Source organism: Cinclus cinclus, chromosome 3 (assembly GCF_963662255.1).
Source record: "Cinclus cinclus chromosome 3, bCinCin1.1, whole genome shotgun sequence".
Lineage (NCBI taxonomy): Eukaryota > Metazoa > Chordata > Aves > Passeriformes > Cinclidae > Cinclus > Cinclus cinclus.
Genome location: NC_085048.1, coordinates 45,383,926 through 45,407,161, shown reverse-complemented (window position 1 = coordinate 45,407,161; position 23,236 = coordinate 45,383,926). Strand labels below are relative to the sequence as shown.

Below are 23,236 nucleotides of genomic sequence, written 5' to 3'. Positions count from 1 at the left end.
CTATACTCAAGGACTTCTCACCTCCTGAAGCTTTAAGTAACCACACTCAGGTGTTGGAAGGTGTAGTAGCCCTAACCTGTCCAAAATTCCCCTTCATACAAGGAGCAAATCAACAGCAGCATGAAAAAGAACCATACACCAGGATGCAACAGCTTCTCTCTGAGGACTCCTACTGAACAACTGTTTCACTTTTTACACTAAGAGGCAACAGGATTTTAGATGGTCTATATTACTGCTAACAAGTTAAGTTTTAAAACTCAAATTAAGCACCAAAATTAGCTTCCAAATTAGGAAAATCTAGAAAATTAGTCTTTTAAACTATGGACATGCTTTTATGAGTTTACAGTATTTTGCTATTACTTTTACAACTCAAACCTTGAAAAAGAGAGCATTGCCTGCTAGTATGATTCCTCTACAGCCTTCAGACAAAAGCCTAATGATCTGTACTTCAGAGAGATACAATGGAAAATACAAATCTGAAGAACTTTATGGAATCATCAATTTCTCAAACACATGGTTACAGATCAGAGAATAGGGTTTGGAGAGAGCCATGCAAATACATTGATGATAAAATATGTTTTTGCCCCCAAAATGAACCCAAACTTTTAAAGTCCTTCCTTTTTCACACTACAAATTTTATCAAATGAGCACTGCAAGAATGTCATGGGTGGCATTTGCACAGATACAGCTCAGCCCTCCCATAAGGAAAGCAAAGCCACCCAACAGCTTCCATCCAGGATGCAGAAGACAATTGAAAATAACAAACCACTGATTTCTGATGTGACACTCCTGCTGATTAAAAAATTAGCAAAAAAAGTATTAAAAACATAAGTAGAATGAGCAAGCTTGCTGTGTTCATGATAACGTATGTATACTTCTATAACAATTATGATTAAAAGGCAAAGAAACAGCTTCCAAAGGGAGTAGGAGAATTAAAAAACTTCAATGTGTTTCCCAGTGTGTTCCAAACCAGAACACCACACCAAAGTCTCACTAAACTCTTCAGCTCTCATCCCCTTTATGCAAGTCTAGCTGAGTCTGCACTAACTCATAAGCACAATCTTGGGAGGAAAACAGGGTAAGAAGCACCTGAAAATATGGACCTTTAGTGGTTGTTTCACATACTTCCATTCTGGGCACAAATCAAGCAGCAAAGATTGAAATTCAGCCTGTAGAGGTTTCATTTATGCCTGAAGTAAATATCGGGTACTTTGTTACCATGGTGATGAACACAGTGAAAACACCTTAAGCACTCCCACTTCTGCCAGTGCAAAGCAAGGCCTGGTGCAATAGCCAGAAGCAAAGCCTGGCCATCATGCATGTATTGAGCTCACACTTTAGAAAATGGTTTAAAGTTTATTGAGTGTTGCAGTTGTGCAAAATCTGAAATACATGAACAATAAATTAAGAGTTGTGCATATTATGCACATTCACTGCTCTGGTCCTGCACAGAATATGTAAGAACTGACTGATTAAGGGCTGCCAACAAAACAGCAATAAAACTAAAGTTTCTGGGGGAAGGGAACCTCAATCCATCCCACCTCAAATCCATCCCGATTTGATGCCAGCAACAGATGCCCAAAGCCTGGAGAGGGACTGCAGGTCAACAGGAGAGCACCTGAAAGGCAGCACAGAGGAATTTAAGCCTCTCCCACCAGCAAGTTGCTTCACTGGAGACACCATTTAAATGCCTCTATGCTAAAAGCCCAAAGCATGGGGGATATTAGCAAGAAATTCTTCTGTGTGAAGGCACTGGAACAGGTTGCCCAGAGAAGCTGGGGATGCCCCATCCCTGGAAGTGTTCAAGACCAGACTGGATGGAGCCTTAAGCACCCTGGTCTAGTAGAAGGTGTCCCTTCTCACAGCAAGGGGGTTAGAATCAGATGATCTTTAATGTCCTTTCCAATCCACTGTGTGAAACTGTCCAGGAAGTGAGTCACCTGTTTGACTCCCATATATTGCTAATACCCAGAAACAAATGCTCAGCTCTGGAAAACTCAGAAAGTTATATAACACTTTTTATTTTAAATAACCAAGCTCCATGTTAAAGCTCAATACCCCAACGTTCCCTTTAAAATGACAAATTACTAAAAAGATTTTTTGTTACGAAACTAAAGCTAACAGCAGCTCAATCTTTTATGTCTGATAATTTATATTACAACATATATTCTAAATTTGAAAGTACAAATAGTTTTCAAAGCTGTCCCAGACTTGCTGACTTGTCCCAGTCAAGCTGACTTTGACTTTTTGGGAGTAGCCCCAACATCTTCAGCTGACTTCTCTGCTGGCCTCTTTTTCAAGCCTTTCATTTTCCGTGTCTGCAGTTTACTGAGATCTTGTTTCTGCATGTGGATTCGACCATAAGTTGTACCAAACACATCATGGGAGATATTCTTTTTCTTCTTAGGCTGCAAGGGAAGAACAATGTTAATATTTCTGAGTACAGTCACAGGAGCTCTGGTGAGAATCAAGTGCCCAAAATCAAGGCCTCATACATTGGTTGGAGTAGGGACTAAGATTTGTGCTGTGTGTTCTGTGTGCTTCCAGAGGAGAGTCTGGATGCCAGCTGAGCACCATGGAAGTGCTGTGGCCCCAGAAATGCCAGTTGGCCTTGATGGAAGTGAGCTCTGGTCAAATGCACAACAAGTAATACTTCAGCCTTTGCTCTTCTTCACAGAGAGACCTGAAAGCAATGCCCTTTCCAAGGTACATACCTTCAGGCCTTTTGGCTGTTTCAAAGATAGCTTATAAAGGTCATCTGAGGCTAAATGTGTCCTCCTCATAACCAGATCTAATGAAGGTCCCATCTCTTCCAGTTCAATTCTGGGTATTTTACAGCCAGATTTCTTCAGAAGCACTCTAGAAGGAGAAAACCAACCAAAATCAACATTGTCCCTTGTGCAGAGATTTATCCATCTTCCTAAAGAACAGGTTCAAAATACTATTAAATCAACTGCTACCACTAACTCTATCATTGGAAAAAGCATCCATCAATAACAATTTATAATAAATCAGTCCCATTACAATTTGAACACATCCAAAATATGACCTGGTAATGTAAATTTTTTTTTTCAACAAGACCAGTATAATCAGTATCACTTCTAAAACTCAGCCCCAGTACCCTGAAAGCCATATCACTTTTCAAATTCAAAACAGCACCCCAGGCATTATTAGACATGAAAAATATTCACTATAATTTACAGCAAAATAACCTGAGCATTTATCTGAGAAAGTGTTTTGGTTCTTTGTTTTTTAAAGTGAGGCTGATTAAAATGATTTTGTATTAAGAGAAATCAAAATCACATGGAACACAAGCTATGAATGTTCACAGCCTCCTAAGGCAAGGAGTGACTGTGAGGGTGAACACCAAGGCAACAAGAAAGATTTCCTTGTCCTGCCTTTTCCTGGTTTTCCTTGTGCATCTCTGTCTGCAGCCTATCCTCTGTTGTTCCCTGGCAAACACCTAAGTGAGGAGAGTCAGTGTCTTCTCAGGCTGATTTCTATAAGTCCATCAAGTCTAAGACAGTACCCAGAATTCACTAAATTAATTCACACCACCTTACTAACCAAGCCATATGGAAGAGCAATCCTCTGAGCCAGGAGGAACTCGACAATGGAAGAAGGCAGCAGATGTAGGGCTCAAGTGTTTTCCTTCTGCTGTATAAATTGCACTGGAGCACCTCTATACATTGCATGTTCTAAATGCAGCTCAAGTCAGTTCAATTTCCCAACTACAGATTAAAGTTGACAAGTGTACCAAAACCCAGATATAACAGATACAACACATACTCACTTGTAGCTCCTCATGTAAATTTTCCCATCTACAGCTGTGAAATGCAGAACGTACTCCAAACCAGCCAGACGAATACTGGGCACAGTGGGACCCCTGAAGAAATCTGAGAGAGTATTTAAAAGGAATAAATGCCAGATTTCTTGGCTGAAAATAAAACCAACAGATGGCTGTAACAAATTGGTGATGTGATGTGGGCCCATTTCAAAATAGGAATCTCACAAAATAGCCACTACTTAAAACTGCAGCCGGGCCAGTACACAGGACAGAAATTTTACACTGCACATGTTAGTGTGCACTGGTGAATCCAGAAGTGTGTGGATATGCTGAGAGGAGCACAGTGACTTCCCAGAGATAATTTGGTAGCAATATACATGCTACCTATATCTATATCTACATATATATATATATATATATATATATATATACGTATATACATATATCTACATATATCTACACTGCCTATACGTAAGTGCATAGAAAAGAGCAAGTACACTTTCTGAGCAGTAACTTAGCATTATTGAGCTAATGTGAATAATTGCATTGTCTATTCTTTCAAATATTCATCTCTAAAATCAGGGGAAAAATTATCTGATTTGGTGTTTAGGCCAGCCAATGCTCAGACTAACAGATCCGTACAGAGAAGCCATTTCCTTGGGTATTTGTTTAAAGACATCATTCAAACCTAATACTTAACCCTTAATCACAGCCAGATTTAGAACACTAGAAAGAGGGATCAAAACCAGTACACAGCAGATCAAAACTACACCTTGTCTACTCTTACCTACATTTACTCTCTCTGACTTTGGAAAAAAGTTTAGATATATAGTTTCTGTCATACCTCCATCACAACAAGGCACTTCTGTCCTCTAGGTAAAGCAATATTTATCTATTAATAAGCAACACATCTAAGAAAATAAGACACTTCAAGTACTTGCCCAGTTTGCAAAGAAAACACTGAAATACAGGTTAAATACAAAATGAGCTGCCTCTAGCAAGGTTCTTAGATAAGGCTGTGAAAATATACTGTGCAATCAGAGAGCCTGCAATGAGCACAGCAATCTGTCCAACATATGCAGAGGGTGGAGAAAGAATGTAACCTTGACCAAGGGAACAAGGTGTGCTAATAAACATGACAGGGCAATGCTGAAACATAGGACTGCTAACAGATGCAAAACACATCACTCTTTTCTGCTCTGTCCTGTTTTCAGATCCTTTGGCTACTTGTCTTTTTGTTCACTACCTTTTTGCAAGAGTATCAGCACTGGAGTGACACCCAAAACACAATTTGGCTGGCAAATACCAGCTGGAGTCAGGCCAGGAAACTTGCTTGGTCAATTAAATACTCTTATTTTAGGTCTAACTTGTAGTTTGGAGGAAAAGTTGCAAATAAAACATTTTGTTCTCTTGTGGCATATATTTTTTCCCTTCAATTAGCTTTCTGCAAATACACAAGCTTACATTCACAGTGGTTTTATTGGCAACACCTCCCTTTCATATTTTCCTGTGGCATCATACATCTTTTTACCCACAGGTTGATCTCTTCCAATAAACGCAGGTGGTCAGGAATTTGTTTCCTGGCAACACTGAACAGCTGCAGAAACCTTACACTTCAGTACACCCAGAGAGTTGAAGTTTTTTTAACATACTCTTAATTTACAACTCCTGCTTTGGTTGGACTACAGACTTGCTTTCTCCTTTCTTTCCATTCCTAGTACTCTCTCCACCTTGTCCTCAAACCTGTTTCCAAAAAGTCTAATTCACTCTTTCCTGTAGAGAGCTTTTCAGGACCTTTCTATTTCCAGATTAAATTCCTAATTGATTTTGGAATGCAACTCTTTCTGTATCAATTAATATCCAAAAGCTGGTAACGCTGGCATGTAGCTTTGGTTAGCACAAATTCAGTTCAAGATTTCCCAGCCATCTCCTTTCCTGGCCAGAAAAAGCCCTCAGATCTTCTCAAACACTCAAAAAGAGTCTGTGTGAGGAAGACTGTTTGAAGACCAAGGTGGCAGCCAATCTTAAATTGTGATGATCTGCAAACCAACATTCTAGAAAGTGTATAAGCAAGCCCTAGAGTGGCCTGGCCAGTTTTAGGATAAAATAGATGCTCAATAACAGAACTAAAAACAAGCAGGCAGTGTTGCCAGAGTTGAAACACGTTATAGATAAAGGCATAAAAATTTATCAGAATTTCATTAGATGCATTCCAAGACTGACATCATTTAAATGAACGACACTACATCAGAGAGCAATGAAAACCAAAGGAGAAAAAGTGGGATGTCTTTGTCTACCAGGGCTCCAAAGAAAATGCACCTGTCAATTTATTTCTCCTTAACAGCTTCTTCCACTTCACAGTTTAACCAGACTATAGCATTTGGTTACCACAAAGACAATAATCCACCCTTGTCCTTAATTTCACCAAGAAACTGCTGTAAGATGATTGTCCAAACATGCATAAGCCCTTTTGATATCACAAAAGCCAACAAAAGCTTGGTTGCTCCTCAGTATCACTGGCATCACACTGCTTTGGCAACAAGAAGCTGTCAGCTATCTGATATTCCCTCTGAGATCCCAACCATACTGGTACAGCAACAAAATATTTGCAGCTGCTGTTATAAAGACATTCTCCTATCTTTCTTAGCAAAAGTAGCAGCTAAAGGGTAGCATCTTTTGCAGAAATGGACACTTCTTCCTCATTGGTTAAGGGCAGTTTAGAAACAGGTCAGATTAATATCCAAATGATTTCAATTTGTTAGTGATACCATCAAGCCTTTATTCTCCTTAATCTTTGTCTACTGTTTTGCATCTGGGTATTTCACGGAACTCAGCAGAACAATTAAGACCTGCAGTACTTGGCATATATTCAAGAAGAAAGATTGGGTGTGGAGTACATATGACTGCCAAGTCATTAATGGCTAATTAATAGGAGAGGAGAAAGGACAGCGAACATCAAGAGAAATAGGAAGGACTACTCAGTTATTTGGCAACTATCTTAATATGAATGTCTCCCATTTCAGCTGTTTGATCATGGGGTGCTTGAGCACATCTGGATATTCATCACTGTGCAGATGCCTGAACAATGTACACTTCAGAAAATGTACCTGCTTCCTGCGTAAATACTCATTTACAGCAACACAAACATGCAGCAGTAATAAAACTCATCTTCATATTCAGTCATCCTCAAAGATGTATAAACTCAGTTACCACCCTTTCACCCAATCCCAAGAACCAATCAGCTGTATTGAGAGGATGAAAATTTGCTCCTCTCCTGCTCACTTTCAGTATCACTCCAGATGAAACTACTTGCTTTAAGGAATAATACTAAGGAAAAAAATTTCTCATTTTTAGGGTCTGTTTCTAAAGAGCAGTCATTCACCTGTTTGCCTAGAAACCTAAGAATAGACCTGAAAGAACAAGATTGTTCTTACTGGGCCAGGTTCAGTATTTTACCAGAAGTTGTCTGGTAAACAAAAACCAAAAAAAGTAATCTACTTTTGGGAAAACTATTACAAAGAAAAATCACTCTGCCCTACTTACTAGATCTAGTTCTGCCAAGCAGGAGGCATTTTTTAAGCATCAAGAGACACAATATCCTATAACTTCCATAAAGCTACAACGTGCTTTATCTTCCAGAGCCGCCAACTTTAAGATAGCAAAAAACTTCATACCAGTTTGTTTCCTAAGCTCCAAGCCTGCCTAAAAGATAGGACACAACGTACCTACAGCTGATTTTTACTCTCTCCAAGTATCCTAAGCAACGGCACACTTGTTAGAATTGGTGGAATTTCCAAGAAAAAAAATGCTTTCATTACAAAAACAGAAGCTGAATTAGACTGAATTTACTTTTCTGTAAGCAAAAATACCCCACTTTCTGAACTTAATCCACTGATTTCAATTTAGATACTTCAAAACATTATTTGGTTAGAAAAGTGATGATCCAGTAGAATTATAAGGCCAAGACATTTTGGAAAATGACAATTTTCCCACAACTGAAGTAATGAACTCTAGTGAACATGAAGTTTCATCTTCAGAATATTTTAGGACATTCTTTTTTCCTCCCTTTATAAGTCATCATATTTAGTTAACTTTTATTTTATGTGACATGAAACCTACAAGTGCTCATTCTTGTTTTCCTTCTGTGCTGAACATAAGCAAGCATTTATTGACAAACTAGTGTTTCCCAACAGATCATATTACTACAGATCCATGCAATCCTACTGTCCAAATAATCAACATACTGACCAATAAGAAGGCTCTTCAGTCTTCTGTATTCTTCATTCACATCAAATACATCACCAGCAAATATCAACATAGGTTTTGTCCCTTCAGGACACTTACTGTTCTGTGGAATAAGAATTTCAAAACAACAAATTCAGACAGTTAAGGAACATACCACTGATTTAACAGATGGCCGGCCAGCCAGCCATTCAACACTGAAAGAAAAACTGCTGTGACCTGTGATCACTAGCAACAGAATAGACAAACCAAACTATTAAATTAAATTAAAAGCCAGAGAATAAAATTAACATTCTGGAGTACATAAATTACCAATCCTCATAAACCACATGAAATGCTTTTTTCAAACAATTTAATTCTTTTCAGGGCACAGAAAAAAAATGGCAACAAAAAAATCCACCAGTAGGTGTCGCTGAAATACTGAATTAGCAATTCCTTACCTTGATATCTTTCAGGGATACAAACTTCTCAATGCCCAGCTCAATCATGTCGAGCACGTGGTAGTCAAACATGCGACCTGTGAGAGTAAAAAAGACAATCCAGCTATTTAAATATTCACTGAAAACTACACCTATCATCCCAATAAAAACCCAAGTGAGACTTACTACCTATTATCAGGTTGTTAGGTCGCTTCTTGTTATGAGAGCCAAAGAGAAACAGAGAACAGTCTGATTTCTTGGAAAAAAACTCCTGCAATTGAAGAAAATAATCAAACTTTTGAGTTGCAGTTCACAGGGTTTAAAATATTCTGCAAAGGCAGAATGAGGAGAGCAACTGAACTTACCAGAAGAGTTTTGAGAATGTCTTGAGTGTTTTTCAGCACTTATGCTAAAACTGACAGCTGAATTCAAGATTCAAATAGTTTCTTTTTTTATTTACCATTGCATCTTAAAATACAAGTCAGGCAATTTTTTCTTGCCATTTTATCTTTACTACCCTTTCTTGTAATTGCTGATTATTTGGTTTTACACCAAGATACTTTACAAGACACTTTCAACTGCTTCTCCTTGACTGACGAGTAAGTATTGGCAAGCTGGCTGCTGTTGTAATGTCTCACTGTACTTTCCCAACTAAGCTTTATGCAGCATATTGGCTTTGCCTGACAGCTTCTGAACAGCCAGTTAATTCCCACAACAGCAAGTCTAACAACATCTGCACTTGGCACAAGAGTCCTACTATAAAGCAATTTCATGTCAAATGTACTATTTAAGACTAAGATGCTGCCTAAAACCAAGCCAGTGGTGACTATCATAGATTTTTCTCTCCAGGAGGAATAGATTAGAGAACCTATTATGGTGCAATGTCCAGAGCAAACAATGCAGCAGTTCTTTCTAAAGATGTCCAGCTCCAAAGACATTTTATGCACCTCTGCTTCCCAAGACAGCTCCTCATCTTGTGTATCAACAGTGGCTCCATGACGTACACACACACAACCTATCCAGTGCTTCCCACAAGCATATATCTGCACTTGGCATTTGTGAATCACAGGATACATCATCTCCTATCCCTGCAAGAGCAGCAGCTCAGAGAAGACACTGAAGCTCTGCTCCTCTGGGAGGTCAGAGAGACACTTGGAGAGGCTGGATTAATTGCAGGTACAAATCACACAGCTCAGCATCGAGTTTTGCCACCAGATCCCTGAGAAATGCTGACTCTAGACAGGCCAAGAACAGGTCAGAAGGGACTCCCCTTGAAACGTGCTCACGTAACTCTTGTTAGTGTGTTGATATCTGTACACTCTCTGATAGTAGTATATTTTATTAAAAAGATGTAAAAAACTCAAATGCTTTGAATATGCCCTGCATGTACTGCAACAACACATACATTGCAAAACTGCCCTGGTAAAGAAAATGCAGGGGCTTGGTGAGCTTTTCCATCAGCTCCCTAAACACCCTTGAAGGATCCCATGGAACTACATAGACATGTGTGTCTAAGTGGTGTAGCAGGTCAACAACCATTTCTTCCTGCATTATGGGGGCTTCATTCTGCACCCTGTCCCCATATTCCAGCTCAGGGTACCCAGAGAGCAACTGGTACTGCTATTATAGACTGAGGCAAAGAAGGCATTAAGTACCTCAACATTTTCCTTGTCCTTTGCCCCTGTGTTTCCCTCTGCATCCAGTAAAGGATGGAGATTCTCTTTAGCCCTCATTTTGTTGGTGATGCAATTGCAAAAACATTTTTTATTGTCTTTTATGGCAGTAACCATATTAAGTTCCAGTTGGGCTTGGGCTCTTCTAATTTTCTCCCTGCATTCCCTGACAACATCTCTGTGGTCCTCCTGAGTGGCCAGCCTCTTCCAAAAGTGATATACTCTCTTTTTACCCCTTGGTTCCAGCCAAAGCTGTATTCAGACAGACTATTCTTCTTTCCTGATGGTTTATCTTCTGGCACACAAGGATAGCCTGCTCAAAATTGTTGTAAGAGAAAACATTGTTTATACTTACCAATGATGTTTGGTCATCAAAAGGCCTGGTAATATTTTTCCTGAGAGGAGGACAAAAAAACAAGTTAAAAGAATAAAAAAGAAAGAAAAAACAACAACAAAAACAACAACAAAAAAGCAACAAAAAAACACCCCCCCAAAAAAGACCCAAAACAAAAAAACAAACAAATACAAACACACAAAAAACCCAGACTTTTTTATTAATTCTCTGATAATAAGAAGTTTTGCATCCTACCAGAAACTCCAGCTCAGTTAGAGTTCAAATCACAAGTCATATTACTACTGCCAGGAATGCCTTAGTGCCATCATTACCATTCTAAGTACTTTCCTCCACATCTCTACATTTCTTGTCTCCTGGGGCCTGACCTGCAGAACACCACTACTACCACCAGTGCCACTATGAATAACTGCCTTTGCCTGTTCATTCATTAAATTTAGCTATTATAGCTGTTTCTGCACTACATTCATACAGACACTGGGCTCCCATTTTGAACAAGACTTAGAGTTGAATTCTGCCCTGTACTGCCTGCCACAGAACAGGGCTCAGCACCAACACTGACCACACGTAGCTTGCTTCCAGTCTATTGAAAATTATGATCAGTCATCTTCTGCACCCTGGTCATTGTTCAAGCCCCCACACTAGCCTGCAATCTCTATTCATGCCCTGAAACTACTAAAACCTGTCTGTCTGTCAGAAGACTCACAGATGTCAAAATGAGATCACTTACCTTTTATACAGTACAGCAAAAGGCTTCTTCACAGCATACTGCAAAACACAAAGTTTAACACTCTAAAACGCTAAAACATGCACAGCACTGTTGTTATTATGACCCAACATTTTACAGGATCATGTGAAACAATAACTATGCAGAGCAGGCTAAAAGAAGGTACCTCTAAAGGCCTGCTCACAGTAACACCCTTTGAGCTGGTGACAATCTTGTTTCCAAATTAACTGCACAAGAAATTATTTGTAGAAACTAAGAAATAAAAAATTAACTGAGAAACAGCTGAAATCAAAGCCATGTAGTGCAATCTCCAAGCTTCTAAGGGGCATAGGGAAAACAGGGAGAGAACATCAACTTAATTACAAGCATAAAAGAATGGGAAAACAACAAATCAAAGAGAAAAACGAGTGTAGGAACAGCTATAATATTTTGAGCTATGGACATAGGAGACAAGACTGGTAACTTAGTTTTAGGAGAGACTGAAAGCTCCCTATCAATACACACAGTCATCTTACAGGATTCTGGGATATGACTTAGCTGTGTAATACAGTCCCAGTTCTGTACCTAATCCTCTTAATCCTCTTGTTTTCAAACAGACTTGGCAACATTTCACTTTATATACTAGACAACTGTGAAAAAATAAGAGAGCAAGCTCAAAACTTCTGGCAAAGAAGAAACTGGAAAAAACCATCTCCATTAAGAAGCAGGTAATGATACCTTTGAAGTACTGGTCATTCTGAGATTCGGGGTACAGGGAGAGTATGAAAATACTGTTAGTGCAGTAGAGATGGCAAATGGCTAGAAAGAGAGAGGAAGACTGCATGCTATGTCCAACAACTTACAATGTCTTTAAGCACTTCGGTCACTGTTAAATTTGCATTTCCTCCTTTTATGAGCATAGCATTTTTTGTATTTTCATTTAGCTTGGGTTCTCTCTTCTCAAGAAATCTTTTTGCTCTCTTAGTTTTAGGCTTTCTGTAACAATAAATTAAAAGTTAAAAGCTTAATATATGTAACAAGACTTGACACTACAGAAAACAGTGAAGCCAAACAAAAATTGGAACAAACTGTGTACAAGTAATTTGTTTCAGTGGCTCAAACTAATCCCAACCTGCCGAATTACACGCAGTGCCAAAAGCCCTGTCTCAGGTGAATGTGTTTTTACTGCCACTCCTCTTCCTCTATGTCCCCCTAAATTTGCAAGGGTGATTTTACAGTCTCGTGCTTTTCAGTTTCTGCTAATTAAGAGCTCAAGCTATACCAGAATTCCCAGCCTACCACCAGGCTGAAGGATTCTCCTCACACCGGCTCCCTCAACAAGCCAGAAACTTGCTTATGAGAGGAAAACAAAGTTCCTCAAAGACCACCAAAGGCCCCCAGAATAAAAGCACAGGAACAGCACATCTATCTGCTGTCAGGAAAACCAGAGAGCAGCGCTGGGCACGATCCAGGCAAAATACCACAGCCTTTGCAGGGGCACAGACCTTACACATGTCAGTGGATACTTGGTAAAGAATTATTGCTCTCCAATAGATTATCTTCTCAGTGAAGCATTAATTTTATGTTCTTCTTTAAAACAAACAACACCCCCCACACACAGAGCATCGTCAAGGGTGGAATGGATCTCTGGAGATCATGGAGTGCAACCCCCCTGCCAAGGCAGGGTCACCTGGAGCAGGTGACACAGGAATGTGTCCAGGTGGGTTCGGACTGTCTCCAGAGAGAGACACTCCAGGATCTCCCTGGGCAGCCTGTTCCAGTGCCCGGTCACCCTCCATGTAAAGAAGCTCCTCCTGATGTTGAGCTGGGACTTCTTGTGTTTTAGTTCATGGCAATTGCTCCCCATGCTGTCACTGGGCATGACTGAAACTTCAGAAATTAAAAGAATTCTCTCAGGTGCTCGGAAACACACAAATTCGACACCAGCTGGTCACCGCGGTCATTTTAAGCTACCAACTGAGTAAGGGCTGTTCGGCCGCCACTAACTACACGGCAGCGCTCGGTTTCCTCTTTCCCGCACGTTTTCCATAAGGGCCTTCCCTCTGCTGGCTCCCCCACTGCAAGCCGCCCCGGGCCGCCGCCCGCTCACGTTTCCCGGTGCGGTGTCCCCCCGGCACACTCACACGACCCGGTCCAGCGCATCCATCGCTGCCCTCGCGCGCGGGAGGATGCGCGGGAGCCACGTCCTGCGTCACATCCGCCGGGAGAGCCGGCCAGGGCGGGGCGCATGCGCGGTTGGCTCAGCCGGGCCCGCTCCGTCATCCCGCGTGGGGAGAGATCCGGGGGGATCCGCACGGGGAGCAGCCGAGCGCGCCCGGGCTCTTCAGCCTGGAGCAGAGGAGACGGACGGGAGAGCTCACTGCAGCCTGCGGCTTCTTCCTGACGGAAAAAGGAAGGGCAGGCACTGATCTCTGTGGGGAACAGTGCCAGGACCCGAGGGAATGACCTGGAGTTGTGTCAGGGGAGGGTTAGATTGGATATCAGGAAAAGGTTCTTCACCCAGGGGTTGTGTGGTTGCAGCAGTTAGCGTTAATAATAGAAACAAAAGCTCGACCATTAGAAATAACATATAAAATGTTTTAAAAACCCAGCGTTATTATGAATGTACTCATCGTGTATGACATGCATAAAATGTTTTCAAAAAATAGCACTGATGTAGCACTGATAAACCAACGCTGCTGGAATCCTCCTTGTACACAGGGGGAAAACCTCGCATGCACAGTTCCAGACCAAGTAACCAGTTAACGACGCAGGGCAGAGTTGCTGTGCTTGCATTCTGTCAGAGAACAAGCTCCTGGGGCCCCTCTCTGTTCTCAGTGGCTGGAGCAGCAAACCCCCACTCCGGCACTCAAGAGCCTGTGTATTCCTAGGATCGTTATTCCAGCTATAATTGCCCTCTATCTATCAGCACCGCACAAATCAAGTGTGAATGATGATGTTTTTAAACTTCCATGGTTGCAGATAAATGCAGAGGGATGGCTGTGTGGTCTCCTTGAAACCTCCAATGCAACACTGCCATGTGAAAGATCCACACCCAGGCTGGAGGAACACAGAACATGTTCCCTTCTCTTCCTCTCCCTGCCTCGCTTTCCCTTAGGATTCTAGTTGCTTCTACACAGGAAAAAAAAAAAATGGAATCATGGGATTGATGGTTTGAAACTATTGTCGTTTTAATGACTTCTCTTTACTGACACTGTGCTGTGAACAACGCTGTGGGTGAGCTTCTCCTCTGATCATTACTAATTAAAGTATTACATAATTATGCTGGAATTAATTAGGTGTTCCCATCCTCATAGCACTGTTGCAGTTACACTGGTTTGAGGGAGGCAGAGAAAGGTAGGAAAGAAGAAGGGTCAGGGAGAAAATGTTTTATGTTTTAAAAGTGTTGTGCTTTTGAAAACATTAGCCTGAGTGCACCACACGTGCAACTGTGATACAGAATGGTGTGTGGCAGTATAAATAATGTAGCAGTATCAACCCACAGATGAGCTAGGCACTACAATACAGGCACATGGACTAGTCCGGGAACCACTGATGCATAGGTACAGGACCTTAAGTATAAAACCCCTCAGAAAAATGCCAGAGAGGAACATTAGAGCCAAAAAGTTACTGTGAGGAAAAAGAAAAACAGGATGACCACACTTCCTTTTGTATAACACACATTATATTATACATAAAATGGGGAAAGTAGTGTGACTGGTGCCTCTGTAAGACCTGGATTTCATTTGCTGAGAAGTTCGCAGGGGTTTTCAAGACTTGAGTGGACAAAGTCCTGACAACTTGCCCTGAATTTCAGTGTTGACCCTATTTTACGTAAGAAGCTAGATGAGAGACCCTCCCCACGTGAAATATTTCTAAACTCCATCAAGGAAACCAAGGACACTAGAGAGAATCTAAACTAGGCAGTTTGATGAGTATTCCAACAGTCAATAAAAGCCACACTATTTTCTTTCAATAACTGCAGTACAAGAGCAGACAGAGTATGTGGCTGAATATGGCATACAAGGTGAAGCTATAGTTAAAAAAATCAGGACTTTATTTTAAACAATGGTGTTTCTTTGTTTTTACAAAATGTTTCAGACTGTACAATACATCAACATTTTTCTAAGGTAAGAGTTTCTTTTAATTATGTAACCATTTCCACTTGTTCAGTTTTGAGGTAGGGATACATACATTTCCAGTCAGTAATTTTAAAAATTTTCCCACTATAATTCAAACACAAAAGCAGTACACAAGAACATAATGTCTGTTTTCCCACTATTTATTTTTCAAACAAGGTGGAAACCATGTCATGGCCTATAAAAGTTGGCCCATTAATTCCATGAAGAAACCATGAAAAGACCAGAGTTAATATCATGGAGGTACATCCTCTAAGGCAGCATTTCCAGGATGAGATTCCTCTGGCCCAGAAGCAGAGCTGTCAGGCAGAGGAATAGGGGCATCTGTTTCCAAGGCATGCTGCTCTTCCAGGTCACAGTTCATGTTAGAATTTCCTTTGCCACTTACTTCTCCCTCTGACTCTTCAGTCAATTTATCTTGGGCCTGAGCTGACTCCTCAGAATCATCCTTTTCAGGCAGAAAACTGCAAATCATATTAAGCCTGCTGTAGGAAAAATCTCTGTCTTTGATCTGCAACCACTCTACTCCACCTGATATAAAGAAGGAGAACTCTATTAGTGACAAAAGGAGTTAATAACAGATTTTTATTAGTTTAAGTTCACTGTTACCAAGGCCAAGCCTGACCAAGATCTAAGTTAAAGAACCACTTAGAATAGAAAGATGTGCATATCCCTCTTGTATTACTTTTCACATACCCATTTAGTACTTTTCATAGTCAGAAAACACAATGCAGGACTAAAAAGATCTTTCCTCTGATCCAGTATGGCAGTTCCTGTTGTATTTAGGTATCTGATGCCACCTTTAGGCTCTTAAAGTAACTTAAATGGAAATGCAGAGAAAATATTTAATGAATGCAATGAAGAGAATAGAATATTTGTTCACCTAAATATTAGATCTTCTGGCAACAGGTAATGACAATAGAGACAGGACACAAGTTCTTGTGCTCTCTAACTCAACTGTAACAAGTTAGAACAGGTTGAAACCAACCTCAAATAGAAATGGGATACCACATCCATTTTGATTTTTTTCTCAGTACATGTTTTCAGTACACAAGATACTGTAAGTTACTTTGTATGCACAAGTTAAATTCCTGTTACAGTACAGAAACAAAGTGGTTTTCAGTACTTATCATCAGTATTGCTGCTCCAGAAAAAAAAGGCCTTTGTATTAAGCAAAATACTGTCTAGCTCAATTTAATATTATGTGTACTATCACAATAAGAGTTTCAGTTTAATATTACATAATTAATTCTATAGAGAGAAGTGGTGTTGATAAGAATGCTGATGTTTGGTTAGATTCTAGATGACATTTTGTTTTATGCCTCCTATGGCCAGCTGACTGCTCATATTTGAAGTAAAATGTTTATATATTCTTAAAATATGAAGCAGTAATACTTAAGTGGAAAAAAGACAGCTAAAAGCAGTAGGACAGTTCTAATGAATACTATATATATATAATATCTGTTATATATAGTAGGATGTTCAGTATTTGACTGTGTAAAAATACTGACTTTTGTACAAAAAAATAAAGCAAACATATGAACCCCGAGTTCTGCCTACAGAATGAAAATCAATATAAATGGTTTTCTAGGCATGGCTTTGCAAGTTACTTAAATTAATTCAACTGTAAATTGAGTAAGTACAATTCAGTTCAACAATTACAGAAACTCAGAAAGTCATTAGAAAAAATTATGGAAGTATGAAAAAAAACAAACCAAAGAACTACTAAACAGCACCTCTGATTTTAAAACTTTTAGATGACAGAAAAAAATACCTGGGACCATTGGCATACATTTGCCCTGCTTTTACAGCTCTTTGTAGTGATTGATCTCCTACTGGCCATTTCTGGAGGCAGCACTGATCAGGAATGTATTTAATTTTTGAATTTAAATATACTCATATGGTGCCTGAAGAAGAAAGTTCCTTTACCTTCCTGCATGCTCTTGAATTGAACACTTAATAAAGTGTTCCCAAGCATAATCCACTTATAGCCACAGGCATAAGAGCAGAATCACTCACCAACATTCTCTTCTCCTTCCTTCTTTTCTGTCAGAAGGGTCCGTGTCATGTTCAACTTCTTCACTGTGTGGCACTTGTATTTCAGCTGTACTTTTTGGTTGCCTTCTGCATCTACTAAGAAGAGAGGAGAAAAAACAATACCCAAACCCCAGTCGTTATAGTGAATTCCACTAGCAACTGAAACACAATAAATATTTTTAACCTCCCCAGCTACTGAAACAAACAGAACATCAAATCACAACAATTACCTTGCTCTGTGTTTTCTTCAAAAACCACACAGGTCCCTAAGGCATCTATGAAAAACAAAGTGAGAAAGTTTTAGAGACTAATTGATATCACCTGCAGATAATGCACCCACTGGCCCAGCTGTGGGAATGTTCTGACTTGTGGCCCCTCGCAGAGGCACAGCACTGGTAAGGAACTCAGGAACAGGCAGGAGTATCACCGTCATTGGAAGTCACTACAAGGGAGGATCCCAGACCATTTTCTTCCAGACCAGTATTGTCACTATAGGGCAAATGAGAGAACTACAGATTGCACAATGTGTCAGTCCTGCTTATACAGGGGACAACAGCACTTTAAGGCATTTTATATCCCATATTTTTGTCTGCAGTAATACTAGCTGGTGCACCCTAGAGTCAGCTTCCAGACATACTTTGCTGGAAGTACCATGGACACATAGTTAATTTAGCGGTGAACTCAGACTGCTGCTGCTCTACATAGTGTTATACAACTACCCACAACTTCAGCATCTCACAGGACCAATTACATTAAAATCACCTGATGTTAAGAAAATCCCTGAAAATGTGAAAAGGGAGAGATTGTATTCAAGTAAGTTTTCCTACCTTCATATTCTCCTGCAAATACATATCTGTCCACTTGTAAAATGGGCCTCTCTGTCTCTATTCCCTATGTAAAGAAAGAAAAAATTGCATAGTGTCAGGTCTGTATTAGCCCAGGTGAATTTCTCACAGTAAGACCAGCAAAGACAGATATAGCAGAATCTGGATTATATCAATTCCTCGTCATACATGTTACTTTAAGTATATTAAATACAAAAAAACCCAGATAATTCTCTTTTTGTAATCATAAAAAAACCTAGCATAGAACTGCATGGAAAATGCTCTAGTATATTACGATAAATTTAGATCAAACTGCAGCCAACAGTTTATATAAGTTAAAGTGCTTCTATTTCCTCTAGGAAATTAATGTAACCTCCATTTCAAATTAACAAAAATCTAAGTGTTTGCATGAAGATGTTATTTTCTGAGCTTCAATTAATACAAATTCTAGAAAGTGGAATAACTTTCAAATTGGAAAATACACAGGGTGGAGAAGTCCAGCATAAGGCATCACATCAGCATCAGAAGTGCTACTGCAAGGTCACAGAAGTTTCTGTGATTACTGTACATCTATATTTTGAAAGAGTTGGAAATTGTTGCTATTTAATTTTTTTGAACAAGGAGTGGAATAACAAGGAAGTACTTTATCAGCTCGTTCACGTCTTCTAGAGCACAGGTCTTTCATAGGCACAAGGCAGCATCACATTTTTCTTATATAAGATATACCTATATACTGTATTTTGATAAAAATCAATGTCTGAACAGAACACACTAATTAAGACAAAATGACTTTGAATAGTACCTTGTGAACATCAGAATTATTCAGGACATGAAGACAAGCATATGCTAGAAGTTTTGAAGACAAGGCATTACATGGTAAATTGCATGAAGTATGAATTAGGTTAATATGAATTTGTGCAATTGTCGTCTTAGATATTTCTGTGTTTCAAAAGTACAAGATCAACAAGATTTAAGCTCTGGGTTTCTCTTCCTTCCACATAACTAAGCTAACCGATAACACCAGTAATGCTAAGCTAATACATAGAACATATTTTTGTGGGTTTATTTTCCTTCTACAAGAAATAAATAAAAATAATAACACATCAGTACTAAGCAATAGCATTATAGGGGTTTTGCATTCAAAATTTTATTTCTTTGGCTGATTTGCATTCCTTTGTGGACGATGCAGTCTTGGAGATTGTCTTCTCCTTACATGACCAGTATCACAGAAAACTTGCTTAACAGTGACACAGAACAGTCTCTTTAATTAAGGTTTTAACAAAAGTTATCCCTTAGGAAAATCTCAAGGAATGCTTACTCTGTGGGGTGAACTCAAGTAGATGTGGATACAAGTAGGACACAGTATGGATACTTTAACCTTTTACTAGTAACATTACCAGGGAATCTCAAAGCACGACATTTAAAAGAATCCCACCAGCAGTACTGAAGCATCTGTAGCCATGCAGCCATCAGTATGAATGATACATGTAACAAGTTTCAAGAAAATTAGATCAGATCAAGGAAGGCAACCTGCTTATAAAAGCATATCCCTCCACAGATTAATATGTTATGAATTTTGATTGTATTTCTACTTCTGAGACATTCAGAATTGACTTGACCACTGACATATATTGTGATCAGTGGCACACTCAGATGTTCTGTTCCATCTTTTCAGGGTATAATAAAGGTCTACTTTCAGAAAGTATTTGCAAATCAGTAGTACTTGTACTGTCTATAGAGCTCTCATAGTCTACATAGGTTTTTGAAGGGCAAATAAAATCTGTCCTATACAGACAAAGTGATTAAAAGACTCAAGAGGAGCAGCACAGGGAAACCAGATTCCTACAATAACCTTGCGGTGAAGCAAACAACATCCAAAACTGTTTACCAAATGCTTAATACTCAGTTATCCTTTACAAGACTTGAACTTGCCAGGACACAGCTGAAAAAAAAACCCCATTGTAAATACAGTGCAAATCGTAAATATTTTGCTTTACCTGTTTGCTGTATTCCAGTTATTTGAAGAAGTGTGTTTAATATTTTTTAAATGTGTGAAATACATAATTTTTTAAATAATTAACTTAGAACTTGAAATCAGAGCAGATACTGGTCCAAGCTTATATATACTTCAGAAAAAGTTTCCTTATATTTACACAATAATAGATTCAAAGTCTTTATGCTGTTTCTGAAAGAGAACCCACAACATGCAGCCATGTACAGCATACATAATTCTCTATCAAAAATTAGATCTAATGTTATCAATGTCAAGAAATTTAGAAGCAGCCTCACTCCCTTGTTCACATCCAAAATAACTTACCCCTTTCCTATTGTGCTGTAATCACTCACCAAAATCTTGCACTCGTTTTCACATTTTTCTAAGAAGTCTGAATCAATAATTCCTGACAGCTCGACCATGACCAGTTGCTCCTACAAGAAAAGTTGATAATGTACAGCTATAACAGAACTCAGAGGGGAGGAAAAGGCCCCCCCAAAAGCAATCAACACCAATAAGAACAACATACAAAGATATAGCCTTTCAGGATAAACAGACCCCAAACTTGTCTTTTTGTCAAGAGACACAACTCCCGTAATACCCAGGGAAATGTAGTGACCCACTACTCCATGAGACACCTGTTTCACACCTGAATTTTCCTGGCCTTTTCTTCCTAGCAAGCAATGAGGGAGCACTTTGTCCACCCTTGAAAAATGAGCATCGATATTGCTCTGGGGAGACCCTAAAGCATCTTCCAGTACTAAAGAAGGCCTACAAGAGAGTTGGAGAGGGACTTTTTACAAGTGCCTGTAGTGACAGGACAAGGGGTAACATTTAAATTGAGAGCGGGTAGAAATTGAAATTTTTCATAATGATTTTTTTTTTTTTTTAACTGGGGGGTGGTTGTGGCACTGGAACAAGTTGCCCAGAGAATCTGTGGATGCCCCATCCCTGAAAGTGTTCAAGACTAGGCTGGATGAAGCTTTAAGCAACCTGGTCTAGCGGAAGGTGTCCCTGCCCATGGCGGGGGGGGTGTGGATAGAACCAGATGATTTTTAAAGGCCCTCGCAACCCAAACCCTTCTCTGATTCTGTGATTTTATGGCGATAGGAAGCAACAGAAACTGGAAGTTCGCTCTCTGACCACGCCGTTTTCCGGGAAGCCCGAGGAAGAACAGCCAGAACCACAGAGCTCTGGGGACGGGGCCGCACTGGGGACACACACCCGCCGGCCCCACGGAAACGCGCTCGGTCCCTGCCCGGCCCCTCTCCCTGCTTGCCCCGCCGGCCGGGCGGAGCGGGGCCGGGCCACGCCCCGCGGGGGGCCGGACCCTTCCCCAAGGGCTGAGGAGCGCCCCGGCGTTGGCATCCACCAACCTCCACCTCGTCCTCCTCCGCTCCGTCGCTCCTCCCGCCCTCGCTGCCCGCCGCCGCCGCCGCCGCCGCCATGTCGTCAGCGCCCGCCCCGCGCCCGCCTCAGCGCGCACCACGTGGGACCCGCGCCGCCATCTTAGAGCGGAGCGGCCCCGCCCTCCCCCCCTGTCCCCTCAAGCCGCGCCTCCGCTCTGCGCTGAAACACAAAAGCGTGAGCTGCTGCTTTTCGGCATTCCCCCACGCTCGGCGAGTTTTTCGTGAATCTGAGGTGTGGTACTGGAAAATGGGAACCCCTAAAATATTAGATTTCCTCAACTTTTTTTTTTTTTTCCCTAGTAATGAGGCCAGCAGACACATCTTATTATTAACACAACGTCGTGCTTCTGGTGCAGACCACTTGTTCAGAAAGCTTTTATTAGATAATATACACAGTTCGTTTCTACCACTCTTGTCCTTTGCATAATGCTTTCTAGTTATCTTGACAGGTTCAGATACATCAAATACATCCTTCTGACCAGGGTTTCTGAGATAATGTCTTAATTTATAAATGCAGCATGTTGGTGTCCACAAAAATCGGATTTGTTTCTCAGTGTGCAATAATAATTACAATATAAGCCAATAACTTCACACGTGAGAGATGTTGATTATTTCAGAGTTCTGCAGGCCTGGGTGCCTAGTGCAATTCCACAAATCTGGCCCAACAACTATCAGTTTTTTCCTATTTTTACATTTCAGCCAACAGGAATTAGTGTTCATTGGCTACAAGTTTCATAGTTCTCATATTATTTTAATGTTCTGTCTTCTATTGGTTAATGATTCTCTCACTTCTCATACTAATCAGTCCCATGGTGTTTCTCTTCTTTTGGCCCAATGGGTTTTTGGGTCAATGATCCATGAGTTGGTGGTCAGGATCTCCCCCTGCAGAATTACCTTTTACCCAGTCAGAGCTGATTCAGCACAATTGCTGGGTAAGGTTTATTAGTTTCTTCCTTATCTTGGGGCTTCTGCCCAATGTCCTTATGGCCCATAAACTCTGAATTCTTTGTGTTCTGCTGTCAGTGGTACATCCTTATTCCCAACTCTGTTAACCTCCCTCTGGGTGTGAGATCACTGAAACCTGTTGGGCCCTAAAGCTTAACAAGGCAATTCTACCAACCTGTAATTTGTCTTTCTAACACCTGGACATCACTTAGAGCTTGGGAGCTGCTGTCTGTTTCACAGACTAAATCTCTCATCTTGTTGATAAGGCTTGAAAGTATAGAAAGATCAAACATTAAAGAGCAACCTTTCCTGAAAAAAAAAATCATATTCCATACTTTTCTACAATGTTGCACTCCATAATTCTAGGTCTTACACTGGTTTTATAATTTTCCTGATTTCTTTCCTTATGCTGTATTTCTCATTTTATATCAAAGGTGTCTCCCTATTCATTGTGTTGAAGTCATTATTTAACATGTTAAATAAAAAGTGTTTGCAAGGGAAATTGCTGAAAATTTTCTTCCAACCTCTCCTTAATTTCCATAAAATAGACATAAATGTCTGCATTGCACCATATCAACTGTTTAACTATGTCCAGATAGGTGTGATATAATGCATTTCTCCTTTTCCCAGAAAAATTACAGATCTTAATAATATAAAATAAGTTTAACAGGGTTTTTCTTTGGCTTTAGACTTTGTCTCATTTTTCTGTT

The 23,236-nt window shown here is 40.1% G+C and overlaps 2 protein-coding genes across 3 annotated transcripts; both read right to left on the bottom strand.

The window, feature by feature from the left end:
- Positions 1-2,011: 2,011 nt before the first annotated feature.
- On the bottom strand, positions 2,012-13,353 carry RPF2 (ribosome production factor 2 homolog). Its single transcript, XM_062489945.1, has 10 exons — positions 13,324-13,353; positions 12,043-12,175; positions 11,204-11,241; positions 10,477-10,516; positions 8,638-8,719; positions 8,470-8,546; positions 8,036-8,135; positions 3,794-3,896; positions 2,715-2,859; positions 2,012-2,408 (listed from the first exon to the last, which is right to left on the bottom strand). The coding sequence occupies exons 1-10, from the start codon at positions 13,344-13,346 to the stop codon at positions 2,229-2,231; spliced, it is 921 nt and encodes a 306-aa protein (XP_062345929.1). The 5' UTR covers positions 13,347-13,353; the 3' UTR covers positions 2,012-2,228.
- A 1,865-nt stretch (positions 13,354-15,218) lies between these two features.
- Positions 15,219-21,712, bottom strand: GTF3C6 (general transcription factor IIIC subunit 6). Of its 2 annotated transcripts, none has more exons than XM_062489947.1 (6): positions 21,549-21,712; positions 20,526-20,606; positions 18,183-18,246; positions 17,586-17,630; positions 17,338-17,451; positions 15,219-15,849 (listed from the first exon to the last, which is right to left on the bottom strand). In XM_062489947.1, exons 1-6 carry the CDS (start codon positions 21,618-21,620, stop codon positions 15,554-15,556), a joined length of 672 nt encoding a protein of 223 aa, XP_062345931.1. In that variant the 5' UTR covers positions 21,621-21,712; the 3' UTR covers positions 15,219-15,553. The 2 variants fall into 2 exon arrangements, with proteins under 2 accessions (XP_062345931.1, XP_062345932.1); XM_062489948.1 differs by having other exon boundaries at positions 17,338-17,448.
- Positions 21,713-23,236: the final 1,524 nt, after the last annotated feature.

Bases quoted from the DNA above. Each gene is read 5' to 3' on its own strand.
- RPF2 (XM_062489945.1), bottom strand. From the start codon at position 13,346: ATGGATGCGCTGGACCGGGTCGT. The intron at 12,176-13,323 runs GTGAGTGTGCCG...TTATTGTTACAG, and splicing joins GATGCGCTGGACCGGGTCGT to AAAGCCTAAAACTAAGAGAG. The intron at 8,720-10,476 runs GTAAGTATAAAC...CTTCAATTGCAG, and splicing joins TTGATGACCAAACATCATTG to GAGTTTTTTTCCAAGAAATC.
- GTF3C6 (XM_062489947.1), bottom strand. From the start codon at position 21,620: ATGGCGGCGGCGGCGGCGGCGGCGGGCAGCGAGGGCGGGAGGAGCGAC. The intron at 18,247-20,525 runs GTGAGTGATTAC...TTCTTTACATAG, and splicing joins AAAACGAGTGCAAGATTTTG to GGAATAGAGACAGAGAGGCC. The intron at 17,452-17,585 runs GTAATTGTTGTG...CTCTCTTCTTAG, and splicing joins TGAAGAAAACACAGAGCAAG to TAGATGCAGAAGGCAACCAA.